Source organism: Dendroctonus ponderosae, unplaced genomic scaffold (assembly GCF_020466585.1).
Source record: "Dendroctonus ponderosae isolate FM_Combo_2020 unplaced genomic scaffold, Dpon_F_20191213v2 Dpon_F_20191213_10, whole genome shotgun sequence".
NCBI lineage: Eukaryota > Metazoa > Arthropoda > Insecta > Coleoptera > Curculionidae > Dendroctonus > Dendroctonus ponderosae.
The window spans coordinates 3094519-3108336 of NW_026017111.1; the positions used below are offsets into that span (position 1 = coordinate 3094519).

Consider the following 13818-nt stretch of genomic DNA (forward strand, 5'->3'; position numbering starts at 1 on the left):
TGTTAGTTAATATTCTATGTTTATTTCATTTAATTAATGTATGATATACTGAGCTAAGATTGTCGGTATCCGATCTGAAATTCATAGCATTGTTAAGTTTTTTAACCTGTATCATTTCATGGACTCTTCTCTTATTATAATTGCTCTCGTTAATCAGTATTTTTGTGTTACCAAAATCAAAATTATGCAACTTCTGTTGTGCATGCTGTGCTAATGCTGTACCATTCTCGTTATTTTTTCTTAGGCTATACTTATGTTCGTATATTCTTTTCTTTAGATATTGTCCTGTTTGCCCTATGTATGTGTAATCACAATTCAAACAGTCTATTTTGTAAATTACATTAGGCGTGTCTAACTTGTCAATCCTAGGTTTAAGTTTTGTGAAACAATCATTTGCTAAGGTGTTTTTAGTTTTTTCTGCTATGTTGATATTATGTGGTTTGAATATATTTTTTATTTTTGTGTTAATTTCCGGTAATGATATATACTTGATATCACCATCCTTCTTCTTTTATTTATGTTTTTCCATTTAGTTGAATTGTATATTTAATTTATCCTTTGCGTTATGATTGGTTCGAAAAATGACCTTGGATAGTTGTTTATTAATAATATATTTTTTATTTTTCCAATATTTGTTGTTCTATCCTCCCAATGTGACAATTTAATGGCTCTTGATATCATCAATCAGACTTGCAAACCACATTATTTTCGCATGAAATTTCAATTTCAGTTCTTTTCACGATGAATGCTGCCAGTTTGGGCCATACTGGGATTTTAAGTCGCCAGCCGTATACTCACCTAATTCAGTTACTGGAAATAGAGGAATTTCGGGCGAAATAAACCAACAAAGTTCCCAGACCTTAGTTTTTATTAACAACTATCAATAATATACATTTCGTTACAAAATTTCAATATTTGGTCAAACCGAGCGCGGTTTGATCATCCTTTCAAATTTTAGATTCCTTAGCTAGCTTAAACCATCTGGTTGCACATCAGGCAAACATTGCCAAATGTGTACAAAACGGTGTGTCCACAAAATATAAGTGTATAGTAACTGCAAACTACGCAAGCCAATTTACATGCTCTACAATCTGGACATTCATACAGTGTGGGAAACTCACATCGTCAGGCTGACTGTATGCATAGAGCCCAAGTTAAGAATGAACTATTACAGAAATAAACCGTAGTTAAAGAGGTCGATAGAGAAATGAGTCGCTTTATCACACAACGATTAACAGGAAATCCTAGAAACATACTTCCAAAAGCGAATACACAGTACTCCTGGGACGAAAGCCCTCAGTTCCAACAAGGGACTGTAGGGAACAACGAGCAAGTTCCCGTTTTTAGAACCCTCTTAATCAACTAGCGCCAGCACATCAACCGTAAGTCAATCTTTATAGAAATTGAACTCACGAAACTCGCTTGAAGGTTTCAACTCAGATGTGTGATATAACTAAATGAATGTATTGATAAATTAGCAAACTTCAAAGTCTATATTATTAATACACTGCTAAAACAGTTCGAAGAGTTCTGCAGCACGTGTGGATTTCGGTTGGTAAGTTAGTTCACTGAGATGGGTACTTGTACATGACACCCATGCTGGGCTGCTGTCCGGCCTGTCCGGACCATTGGCCCTGTGGGGGGACCATGCAATACTGCTGCCCGCCTGGATATTGGTACTGTTGCTGATAGGGATAGCCAGCCTGCATGTATCCTGCAGTGCCGGGCGGATAACCGCCAGATTGAGGATACCAATATTGAGTTCCATATCCATAGGAGTAAGGCGGAGCCTGGGACACAGCAGCTCCTGTCGCACTAAGGGCGTTCACATCAGGGCCTAGTCCTCCGTTTTCCTTGCCCCAAAAGCATTTCACTGTATGCCCATTGATTTCCGTATTGTGGATGTTCTCGATCGCATGGGTTGCGCTCTCCTTTGACACGAACTTGATGAACGCATACCCCTTGTCTTTGAATACTCTAATATCCTGGATCGCTCCGAAACGAGAGAACGTTTTAGTAACGAGATCATCAGTCAAGCCACTTGCAAAGCCGCCACAATAGACTGTGGTGTTGGTTGGCGAGGTTTGGTTGTAGACCTCGTCGAATGTGATTTGCTTTTTGCTTTGATTGGGCTTTTCTGCCCTAGGGGGTGGCGGTTTTCTGGTCGACCAATTGGTGCGGATAGATCGGGATCCCAACCACTGGCCATTCATGGCCTGGATTGCGTTCTCAGCTTCAGCTTTTTTCACGAATGAGACAAAGGCGTAGCCTTTCGATTTCAGTGTTTGGGGATCCCTCACAATTCGACAGTTGGAAATCTCTCCAAACGGAGCAAAGGCCTCTCTTAGGGTGTCAGTCTCAATTTCTGGCGATAGATCACCGACGAATATGTGATGATGGTTCGAGGTATCTGTTTTCGGTTGGTTTCCCGGGCTGGTGGCCCAGTTAACTTTCATTTCCTTGTCAAGAAACACACGCTTGTTCATGGCAATCAATGCGGTTGATGCAGACTGATGATTAGTGAATTCAACGAAAGCGTACGGATCGTTTCCGGGTTCTCTAATAATCTTGCATCCTTTGACCGGCCCGATTTGCGAAAACAAAGCGCACAACAGGTCTTCCTGCACAGAAATGTCCAGATTGCCCACATACAGTGTCTTTGGGTAGGCTTCGTCCGACATGGCGCCGCCGGTACCGATACTTATCTCTGCTATTCTATGGAAAGCACTAAATTCCACTTCCTGACCACATCAATTACGATTCACTCGCATTAGAAATCACTGGCTTTTTAATAATTTCGATAAGGAGATGATGATGACAAATAGCAATCAGCGAGCCAACTTTTTCTTCCATGTACGACCACTGTCACTGTTTGTCGAACGTTACCGGACCAAAAATCCCTAGATCGTCTTTACACTGTTGCATTGCTCAACTGCCATACATTTTAAAGCTATCAGCCCAAATTATCGCCTAAAATTTTACAAAAAAATCGTGCTAATTGTATCAGTTTAAACTATAAATAAGCATGCTAATTTCAAGCATCCACCAATCATCAAATATGCATTCCTTGCGTGTCCTCGGTAGCCATTTTGGTTGCGATGTCAGTCACTTTTTAAGGCTTTTTTTGTTGGCCGATGCGATGTGAGGTTAGATGAAAAACAACTAGTTGACCAACAAATTCCAGAACTGTTTTTAATTCCTTTTTTTCATCATGTAAATTGGCTGCTAACATGTCGGGCGAGGACACTGTGAACGTTCGTCAAGCCAGAGAGTTTGAAGCCCTGCAGGTAGTCATTGCAGGAACGTAGGAAAATGGCCGGTAACATGTAAGTTTCAGGGCATCTACATGAACCAGCTGAAAGACCTCAGGCAAAAACCGGCTTGGAAAACGACATTTTGCCCGCTGAATCTGTCCATTTCGCTCACCCCACAGCTGGGCGCCTCAGACAATGGCGAGGTTCATGTTCAGGTGGACCTGCATGTCATTTGCTCTTCCTCATACCCCAGAAAGTACGAATTCCAATTTTGCTTTTTTTTGCAATTTGAACATGCTTTTTATACTAAGTGGCTTTCCTATTTGTCAGTGAGCCGATTATACGGTTAGAAAATTCGAAGGGTATCGCTCACACTCTCCTGAAGGAGCTGCAAAAGGACTTGGAAGAAACCGCCACACTCAATAAAGGCGAAGAAGTCATTTACAAGCTGTGCGAACAAGTGCGGGAATTCTTACGCATCCATAATAACCCAGGAATGATCAGTTTCTATCACGAAATGGAGCAGACCCAGCGACAAAAAGTCCAGGAAATCGAATTACAAAAGCAACTGGAAGCCAATCGACAGGTGAAATTAGCCTGCTGTTGGTGCAGTTGTAATTAGTTTCATCAACTTTTTCAGAAAGAAATTTACCTGAAACAAGTGCAAGAGCGTCGAAAAATGATTGAAGCTGAGGCGCGAGATTGGAGACGATCCAGAGAAAATTCAGAGAACGCGCCAGACGTTGCCAGGTAGGTACTTGGCAGCAAAGCCATGCAATATATTGAACCCACTTTGTTTTCAGGCGCTTAACTGGAGGCTCAAAACCGAGCGATGAATTGCCCTGCAATCATAAAGCAATGGTTTCGCTGGACTTTAATGGCAGGCAGGTGCATAGAGGACGCTGTATAAGTACGTAATTATTTATATGAGGAGTATTATTTTTTATTGGAAATCACCGATTTCAGAGCATATTGATACTTCAAGCGTGATCTATTCGGCACTGGACGCGAAAACAGGTGAAATGCTAGAGGTGGCCGAGTGGACCTTAAAACCGAAGAAGCAGGAAGTGAGCCAGTTGATGAAGAACATCGCTAGCATCGAGCAAGAGCTCAATTATTATATGGCCAAATTGCGACACCCAAACTTGGTCAACTATTTGGGCATGAAGCACGATTCCGTAGGCGACCAAGTTGTGGTCTATGTACTTAAGGAGTTTGTTTTAGGCAAGGCTCAATCGTAGTAACTTTTTCCTTGAAACAGCGCAATTAATGGTTTACCTAATATAAACAAACATAATATCAGTTAGAACAGGAAAACTGAAGTGGGACATGTAAATATTTGGGGCACATTCGACGATTACAGTGTCGTTAAGTCGCGCAGCCATAAAAATTATTGGGGTCGAACTTTTGGTATTTATTTGTGAATTTCCTAAATGGGACCATCATTAACCAGCGTTTTTGTGCAATTCGGAATGTTTAAGCTCATTTTTCATTGAAGGTTCAGACTGTTCTTTACTCTTTTTGGGTCAGAACCGCAAAATCGATTGGGACTTGTTGAGGCACCTCGCTCAAGACGTTTTGTCAGCTCTCGATTATCTTCACCGCATCAACGTGCCGCACAAGGGCCTCAAATACACATGCGTAACCATCAGTGAAAGAGGTAGCAAAAATAATCTCTCGAGAAACTGTTAGTGACACTGTAATTAAATGTAGGCGAAGTGAAACTCTCCAACTATGGCATCCACAAACGGCTATCAGACTTGGTCACAGCAACCCAAAAAAACTATAGCAAGAAGAGAGACATTTACGATTTTGGAAGAATGATTTTATCGCTATTAGGGCAGAAAGATGTTCCTGAAGCGAATGTAGAAATCCCCACTTCATTGCCCAGCGACTTGTTCGAGTTTCTATATAAGTGAGTCCTTTGCCGCTGATAAACTGGAATCTAATCCGAACTTGCTTGACGTTTCAGCTGTTTAAACAAAGACGATAAAGAGCGATTCACTGCCAAACAACTGCTGGACCATTCATTCCTCCACACGCCCAACATCTTCGATGAATATCTAGATCTGCCCGACACGCCCCCACCCGAAATTAGCGATCAACCGGTGCCGGTTTCTTCAAACAACAGCCTGCCCTGGATTCAGCGCGAGTTTTTAATCTTGAACACTATCGGTTCTGGTGCGTTCGGGAAAGTTTTAAAGGTGGGCAGGGCATAATGGGGCGCTTCTCCGCCAAATGCTTGATCGTCAAATGTTGCAGGCTTGGAACAAGCTGGATCGGCGATTCTACGCCATCAAGAAAATAAAACTGGACCGCAGCAGCAAAGCACTGAACAAGAAGAAAATTCTGCGCGAAGTCACGCTACTGTCGAAGCTCAATCACGAGAACATTGTCCGCTACTTCTATTCCTGGACCGACACTACGACGATTAAAGACGATGCGACGGGCGATTCTGGTAGCAGTGGGCTTACGACTGCTACTCACGCATCGGACCCAAAACAGTCCTTAAAAGTGGGCCGGAACAATGAGGTATTGTTTCAAATTTATTCAGCTTTCAGTCGAGCTAAGCTCGACCTTTTTTTAGTTCACTTCAAATGGTTGCGTAGAGGAACTGGCCCCCCCAGCGGCAATATCGGTAATAACATTCAACAGCAAATCTCAGCCGACTTACGGCGAATCGTCTGAAGACGAGTCCAGTGAAGAAGAAGATGATGATGATGATGATGATGATGAAACGTCGGACAAGTGAGTGTTGGCATTCCAACCAGTATCTAAACTCCCAATTACGCTTCATTTTCTTCTACATTCACAGGCGATTTATCGCGGATTCCGGCTCGGATAGCATTATATTTGAAGCGGGCTCGGCAGGGAAGTCGCTCTCATCAAAGCAACCGGAATCGGTCGACTCCAAGCCACTGGATAAGTCTCGTGAGTCCGAAGCTCCCAAAGAACACCTAAGACAGATGGAGTATCTGTACATACAGATGGAATTTTGTGAAAGAAGCACACTGAGAACGGCTATTGACGCGGACATATATAAGAACCCGGACAGAGTTTGGAGATTTTTCCGGGAGATAGTGGAAGGTGAGCATTTGGAGTCCATTGGAAAGCGAAATTTGATTTCACGTTTTGCAGGCCTGGCCTATATCCACATGCAAAACATCATTCATCGAGACTTAAAGCCGGATAACGTTTTTCTGGACTCTTTTGATCGTGTTAAAATTGGGGATTTTGGTCTGGCGACTTCAATTGGCATTAAAAGTAAACCAGAAGTGACGCCTGGTACGTATCCCGTTGTATTTTGATGACTCAAACGTTGGTTTGTTAAAATTTCCTCAGAAATTGCGGAAAACCTCGCCGAAAGTTTGAAGGAAGACTTAACTGAAGAGGGCAAGACTGGGAATGTTGGGACTGCTATGTATGCGGCGCCTGAGATTAATTCCACTCTTAAAACACTTTACAACGAAAAGGTTGATATTTATAGTTTAGGTATTATTTTATTCGAAATGTGTCACAAACCGTTCGAAACGAGAATGGAGCGAATCGTCGTCCTCAACGCACTCAGAACGAAAGACATTGTGTTTCCCGATGGATTTCCGGAGAGTAATGAACGAGCGCACACTTTGGTCCGGTAAGACTTTGAAATTTCTGTATTTTCAATCGGGGGTTTATAATAATATCTCATTGTGCTCTCTGCAGTTTACTTCTCAACCACGACATTGCGCAACGGCCATCCTCGCAAGAATTGTTGCAGTCGAAGCATATGCCGCCTCCAGTGCTGGTGGAACAACGAATGCAGCAAGTAGTGAGATACACGCTCAGTAACCCTCAAACGAAAGGTCGGTTGGCTAGTTTGCCGGCGTTCGATGGGCTTGAAGGCTTCATTAGGTTACAGATACCTCATCTCCGCATGTTTTAAGCAGTCTTTGAGCCCGGCACAAGACATCACTTACGACCGAGGTCCATCCATACCCATAGCGGTGCGATTGGCGCATTTGTATGATCACGTACGAGCCACTTGCGTCAAAGTTTTTAAACAGCATGGAGGACAGGAATTGTCCACTCCACTGCTGATGCCAAAGTGCAAATATAATGAGAGCGTGGATTCGTGCGTTAATCTGATGGCGCATTTTGGAAACATTGTGTCCCTTCCGTATGACCTTAGGTGAGACCTTCGAATATGGAGTTTTGTAAGAGAACAACCAGGCATTTTTCAGAGTGTCATTTGCTCGATATGTGGCCCTGAATCACATCAACTGCTTGAGGCGATACTCCGTAGAGAAGGTTTTCAAGGAGAAGAAGATGTTCGGTTTCCTGCCCAGGGAGTTTTACGAGGGCGCTTTCGACATTGTAACAGCCAGTCCAGGCATGTCTGTTTGCACCCTTTCCTTATCCTCACTGCAACATGTGCTCTTCCAGGTAGTCACATTGCCGATGCCGAAATTCTGTACATCGCCTATCAAATAATCAGCGAATTGCCCGGAGAGCGAACGCAGCCGTTTCTGATCCAACTGAATCACACGTTGTTGTTCGAGGCGCTTCTGCTGCACTTCGATCTGAAAGATAGAGAACAGGAAGTTCTCGACCAAATGCGAAAACTCAAGGTGCTTATTAACACTGCTTATTGTCCTGCCATCTTACGTATGATGTGTCTGTTGTTTAGAAGAGCCGCGATTTCAATTTACTGTTGTCTAACTTCCTCACACAAGCAGGCCTCTCGGAACCGATGGTCAATTCGCTTAGTTACTTACTCTGTGCGGAATTCGAACCCAGCAAGGCCGCCAGCTGCTTGCAAATGGTCACCAAGAACCGATCGAATCGGAAGGCCGCCGATTTGGCTAAGACGGCGCTGCACGAATTGAAGATAATCGTTGAGTATGCCGAATGTTTTGGGGTGAAGGTAGCCGATTTGAGCCTTGATCATTGAGTTCGATGTTCAACTGATCTGTTCTAGTTTGAATTTCAAATCGTGCCCGGATTGATTTACAACATCCACCAACATTCGGGAATGATTTTTCAATGCGTCTACGAGATCCAGAAGAAGCGGAATCAGAAAGGCAAAGAAATATTAGCGGCCGGCGGCCGTTACGACGCCATGATTCAATATTACCGAAATCTTATGGAACAGATCAACATGGCTGGGAAGGATGTCCAGCAGTCCGCGGTTGGTAAGTGGAGTGTTATACAAATGCGCAGAAAACTCCACCAGGAGATTCACAAAGCTGCTTATTTATGGTTTTTGTTCTTTAGGCATCTCGATATCGTTGGACATTTTGGTGCATGCGATTTTGAAACAGGACGTTGAAGAAGTGCCCATAAGATCAGACTCCCTGAATATCGCAGTTTGCTCAGTGGGCCAGAAGCCCAATAGTAACTTTAAGGAAAAGATTAAGGTATATGCTTTGGGTCTGTGTGTGTGTGAGTCCCTAATCATTTTGGCGCAATTTTGTTTGATTTCAGGTTGTAAGAAACTTGCAGGAAGCCGGATGTAGTTTCTCGCTCATTGAGGCTCCTAACGAAAACGCGCTTGAATATCAGCTTTTCGAATTGAACTTTGCACGTGCCATAATTTTCCGGGACGATAATCAGAGCATTGTTAAGGTCCGGTATTGGGACAAGAGCTCTAAAGGACAAACGTAAGTTCACTTGATTGGTAGCGACTAGGCCTGGATAGCACTGTGTTGAGTTGCGCTTTTGAGTTGTTGCCGCTCTCTGAGTCGATGAGTTTTAACTCATTGGTTAGTGAGTTATAAGTGATTGCCGATGACGGAATTTTAACACTAACACAAGAAGCCGTCAAGAAATTGCTTGAAACTATTTGGTCTAAAACGGGAAAATCCGGAGATTTTGAAGAAACTTAAAAAATATTCTGAGTGTTGAGGGTGACGAGTTTTCCAAACATTGATTATGTGTTTATGCTTTCCCTGGCCGTTTTTTGAGAAAACGTAATATTTGTCGAAAAAAACACGAGAACTTTGCTTCGATTTTGTCCCAAATTCAAAGGTAAAACGGGTGTGCGAAAACGACGATAAAGAAGACCAAACTGTACAGACGACGACTTTTCTTTGAACAATCGTGAAAATTGAGCATTTAGAAAAAGAGTAGCTTACCAAAAACTGGAAAATTCTGAAATTTTGAAGAAATGTTAAAAACATCATTAATAAATGGCCCTTAAAATAAATCTGGAAACAAGTAAAAAAAGTCATCAACATTTTCCCAGCAGCGGAACTGCGGCGGAGTTGCTGCGGAGTTGCTGCGGAGTTGCTGCGCCGTTGCGTTGGGTTGGCGCACCAACCCATTGGCGTAGCACTGCGCCAACTCAGACTGTCAGAAGAAGTAACTAATAAATTTCTCGCCTAGACGTTTTAATGATAAAGAAGTGCCAATTTCCTCTATTGTGGAGAGCATGCAGCGAATCTTGAGAATTCGCGTCGAAAACATTGGCGAAAACGGCCAGCCATCGGCCACGCTGATTCGATCTGAGAGCAAATCCAGCTACAGTGAGAAAAATGACTTAGATGCAGAGATTGTGTGGATTACTTCGGATAAATTTACCTCGAATTCGCGCAAGCGATACGAGAATCAAGTGAGTTGCTCAGGAAAATCGACGCCGATTTCACTGCCAAGTCGATTCACACGTTTTTTTGCTTCAGGTACGAACTCAGCTTGACAGAGTTTTCCGAAAACTCTCCGGAGTGCCGACTGTGATCGTCGTAAATCTCGACTCGAAGTTCGTCAGTGAATTGTCCTCATCCGTCGACTTCGATAGTGAGGATCAGTTCAACAGATCTGTGCAAGACTTGACCTCCAAGTAAGTGTTTTTGGGCCATTTTGAGAGGGGCAATAGCTGGATTTTGGTGAATTTTAGGAGCCAGAAGCACAAACAGTGTGTGAAGGACATTTGCGACGAAATTCGGAAGATTCGCCTGAAAAACGACAGTCCAACAATTATATTGTACGGTCTAGCTGATAAGTGCTATAAAGTGATCATGTAGGCGCATTGGCACTTATTCTCCCACGTGCGATTCGTAGATGGTATTCCCTACCATTTTGTGGATGGACTGAAGACAATTTAATGCATTTATAGTTTGCATGTTGAGTTATTCAATTGTGAATACTTTTATTTTAATATACAGACATGCTATAAGTACAACTGGGGGTTTTAAAAAACGGGTCTCATCCAAAGCAAATTTAATTTCGGTACGCGATCCGGGCACATCGTAACACAATTGAAAGTGTAATTACATTTGTCCGAATCTCTTTCGTTAATTCTTAGTTACAAAGCAATTAAGGGCGATCAGACTCCGCAGTTGCGTCTAATCGACTTTGGTGGACATTCTTTGATCAGTTTACAAGCCAATTAAATTAATTTCCCCATAAACAACGCCGCTATTAACTGGGTGAATAAATGAGATATTAGGTTGTTGTTTGTACACGGGGCTGTAATTAAACTTTGTGCAATTAATAATTAAAAAGTTTGGTAAAAGTTTGCCGTGGGGCGCCGTACGTATTTCAGAAACACGGTTTTTTACTGTTATAAATCAGTAATTAATTAACATCACCTTTCTCCCTAATTTCGGGCGATGCATCCGAACTTGGCCAGGGATTCGAAATTTGATTAATGAGGGCCCTGCCGCGTCAGAATCAGATGTGGCGCCCCTGTTTTTCCTATTAAAAACCGCTCCGTTTTAAACTAGATATGGAGATTTCGGTGAGGCTTTAATAATTGGGGCTTTACCAAAAGTTCCTTTTGGGCAACAAGCCGCCTTAGCCTTATCAAAATTGTTGCTAAATCAGTGTCGTAAATAGTTAAGCCTTTCAAATCAGTGAAATTATATTTGCCTAGGGTTTACGTCGACACAAACCCGGCAAAAATCGCAGTTCGCTCATCAAATCGGCTCAAATAACTTAATTAACTGGGCACCAACGAAATCAAAATCGATGGTGATCGCACTTGGGTTCTTTTTGGTAAGTTCATGTTCAGCTCATTATAAAGCTTCAAGCGTCTCAATGATGTTCAGCTCTTCGTCTTGGCAAGTGAGCAACTACAAGCAGACGCTCATCAGCTTGCAACCAATGGGATGGGAAGCACGTGTGATCCCTACTCTGGACACACTAAGTGAGTGCTACAAAACACTTTCTATACTAGATTAGACAAAAAAATCGAATTTTCTAGCGGCTCTGTTGCCTTCAGGGCCCAATTAGTCGGCCAGTCGACAAACTTCGCTTTACACTCAACAGTTCGCACTACACCAACAGTGGCAGGTAAACGGAAACAGCGATTACACTTCTGATGCCGACTGGATGAATGTTTGCAGCTAAATCAAGGTCGAACGTCTTCTTACGGGAAATCTTGTCGGAAAGTTGCAAGTTCTTGTTCTGGTGGCTGTTATGTGGGGTCGAGCGCTACTCCTGTCCGGACCAGAATCTCCGTGATCCCCAAGTGCCCGATTCAAAGTGCGTACATTTTTTTAAACTGGGTTTTTGTAAACTGGCAATTGCTATTTCTGATTTCAGCTGTTCAAAGCTCGCAGGAAGGCGGTGTTTGGGTAAGTAGGCGTTCTTTGAAACAGTGCAGGTTGCATGCAATTTTTCGCAGATCTTCATGGTGACAAAGACTCTTCGACAACAAATAATGGTGAGCCAGTAAATCAGTCAGCCAAATAATTGTTTTTCGCTTCATTTTCTAGTGAACTCAAAAATCGAGCCGCGCTTCTAAGAATTCAATGATATCAAAGCGATTAAAGGCTTGTGTCGAAATTTCGTTTCGCCGATTCATGGTTGACGACATCATCAATCTTATCATTGCATATTTGCATAGTAAATTTGAATGGCGCAACTTCCGCCCACGCTTTTTGTTCATCCGGAAGAAAGTCCAAGCTTTCAGCGCTTTCAGCCAAAATTCAAAGTTGTTATTTTTTTAGTCGCATTTGCCCTACGCGTCTACAGCCGCTTAAGATGAGTGACATTTTATGGAGCACCCTGTTTATTGTTTTTGCTTGGGTTTCTTTCTTTATTACCAACAACTTTTATGAAATGTTTTTCTACCCTACTCTATCCGTTTCTCAGCAAAATTGAATGATGAGAGATGAAAGAGTGAAACTCAAAATCTCAGTTGCAAAATTAGTGGAAAAAAGAGGAAAAATTCCATTATTTTGAATACGTTGCTGATTCATTCAATGGGTGGTATTTGCATAAGTTGGTGGAATTTATATAAAATGAAATAACACAAATTAGGTGGAATTCTGGGAGATATTGACAACATTGCGCGAACCTGTCAAATTATTCACCTGTTGAATGTGTTCAAAAGTGACACTTTCTGTCGGTTTTTTCTAGTAATTTTTCCAACTGTCAAAATGACATTTTAAAAACTTTTTGTCTGTGTTCCTCAAAATGTGTTCTGAACAGCTTTTGAAGGATTTTTGATGAAAAATTGATTTGAGTTTCATGGCATTTTGTTTTAGTAAGAATTTCTCTTAATACTGGCCTCAGGTGGAAATTTGAGAAAATCAGCAAAAGCAAAATCAAGCTGTGGACGTTTTTCTCTTAATTATAATAACTCTCTAAATCCTGGCTCTATTTGAATCATTAAGACTGGGTTGTAAAGAGCACAATCTTCTGTAAAACCGACTTTTTATGCAATTTACATCCGCTAAGAAACGTAAGATTTATTACGATTTGAACGTAGAGCAGAAAAATTTCTATTTTACACTTTAGGGAAAGTTGAGATGGATTTCAGTGCCAAACAAGCCTTTTCAGACACGAAAATCGCACTTTCTTTAAACAAATTAAAACTGCATCGATGTTCCCAAAAAATGACGATTGAGAAAACTAAACTCGGTTAGAAAACTGGAAAGTTATGAAGGTTCGAAGACTGGATATCCAACTTCTTTGCCAAGAATATTTTGCATTTTCACACTTTATGTAAACGCCAGATGCATAGAGGGTGATTCAAAATTGGCGTCATTCTTCTGGAGGTGTTTTCTGGCGGTGTTTTAGGGGTACAGAAAAATAGTAAAAAAAAAATTGTTATTAAAAACTGATAAATTTGCAAAAACTTATTAGAAAAACGGCAACAATGTTTTTCAAGGTAATCTGCCTAATTAACATTATGTAAATACCTGTTGGTTCGTAATTATTTAAAACTCCGGTAACCATGGATAAATAGAGAAAGTGGCAATAAGATAGATAAGGATAAACGGTAAACTCAACAGGATTCGTTGAATGACGCTACCTATTTCGAAACTCATAACCTCGAATTATATTTTTTTACATTAACATACATTTGAGTCTGTAACTCCAAACAAGTGCCTATGTATCACCTTATGATGCACTCTTCTCGAGCAGCTTCTCGTATTCGGTTAAATAACTCCTGCTCAATTTGTACCGATGTTCAGTAATCCATTGGTTTAATGTGATCTTACTAGGGGCGGATCCAGCTTTAAATTCAAGGGGGGGTCTGTAGAAAATGGCCTTTTTAGAAAGTGAACCATCGATAAGGAAATGTTGCAGTTTTCTCAAAAAATGCTTGAATTCAAAAAGTTTTAGATTTGCGTGGTTT

The 13818-nt window shown here is 41.7% G+C and overlaps 3 protein-coding genes across 5 annotated transcripts in view; 2 read left to right on the forward strand and 1 right to left on the reverse strand.

Moving 5' to 3' along the window:
* Positions 1-850: 850 nt before the first annotated feature.
* On the reverse strand, positions 851-2886 carry LOC109544184 (nucleolysin TIAR). The gene has a single exon (XM_019914251.2). It carries the CDS (start codon positions 2679-2681, stop codon positions 1566-1568), a length of 1116 nt encoding a protein of 371 aa, XP_019769810.1. The 5' UTR covers positions 2682-2886; the 3' UTR covers positions 851-1565.
* Positions 2887-3097: 211 nt separating this feature from the next.
* Positions 3098-10410, forward strand: LOC109544183 (eIF-2-alpha kinase GCN2). Its single transcript, XM_019914250.2, has 25 exons — positions 3098-3287; positions 3338-3510; positions 3585-3840; positions 3895-4004; positions 4058-4164; positions 4221-4478; positions 4753-4914; positions 4968-5169; positions 5227-5458; positions 5517-5786; positions 5842-6002; positions 6070-6341; positions 6393-6539; positions 6597-6888; positions 6957-7096; positions 7146-7422; positions 7475-7623; positions 7677-7861; positions 7921-8157; positions 8212-8425; positions 8508-8650; positions 8718-8893; positions 9618-9843; positions 9911-10068; positions 10126-10410. Exons 1-25 carry the CDS (start codon positions 3231-3233, stop codon positions 10250-10252), a joined length of 4731 nt encoding a protein of 1576 aa, XP_019769809.2. The 5' UTR covers positions 3098-3230; the 3' UTR covers positions 10253-10410.
* A 678-nt stretch (positions 10411-11088) lies between these two features.
* The window catches only part of LOC109544197 (eppin-like), a 7867-nt gene continuing 5137 nt past the window's right edge, over positions 11089-13818 (forward strand). Inside the window, exons 1-6 of one of the 3 annotated variants that reach the window (XM_019914268.2) lie at positions 11089-11225; positions 11279-11376; positions 11434-11522; positions 11576-11714; positions 11775-11806; positions 11857-11895. In XM_019914268.2, coding sequence (XP_019769827.2) covers positions 11199-11225; positions 11279-11376; positions 11434-11522; positions 11576-11714; positions 11775-11806; positions 11857-11895 — 424 coding nt within the window. In that variant the 5' untranslated portion in view covers positions 11089-11198. The remainder of the gene's footprint in view (positions 11226-11278; positions 11377-11433; positions 11523-11575; positions 11715-11774; positions 11807-11856; positions 11896-13818) is intronic. The other 2 variants (XM_019914270.2, XM_019914269.2) reach the window with 2 other exon arrangements.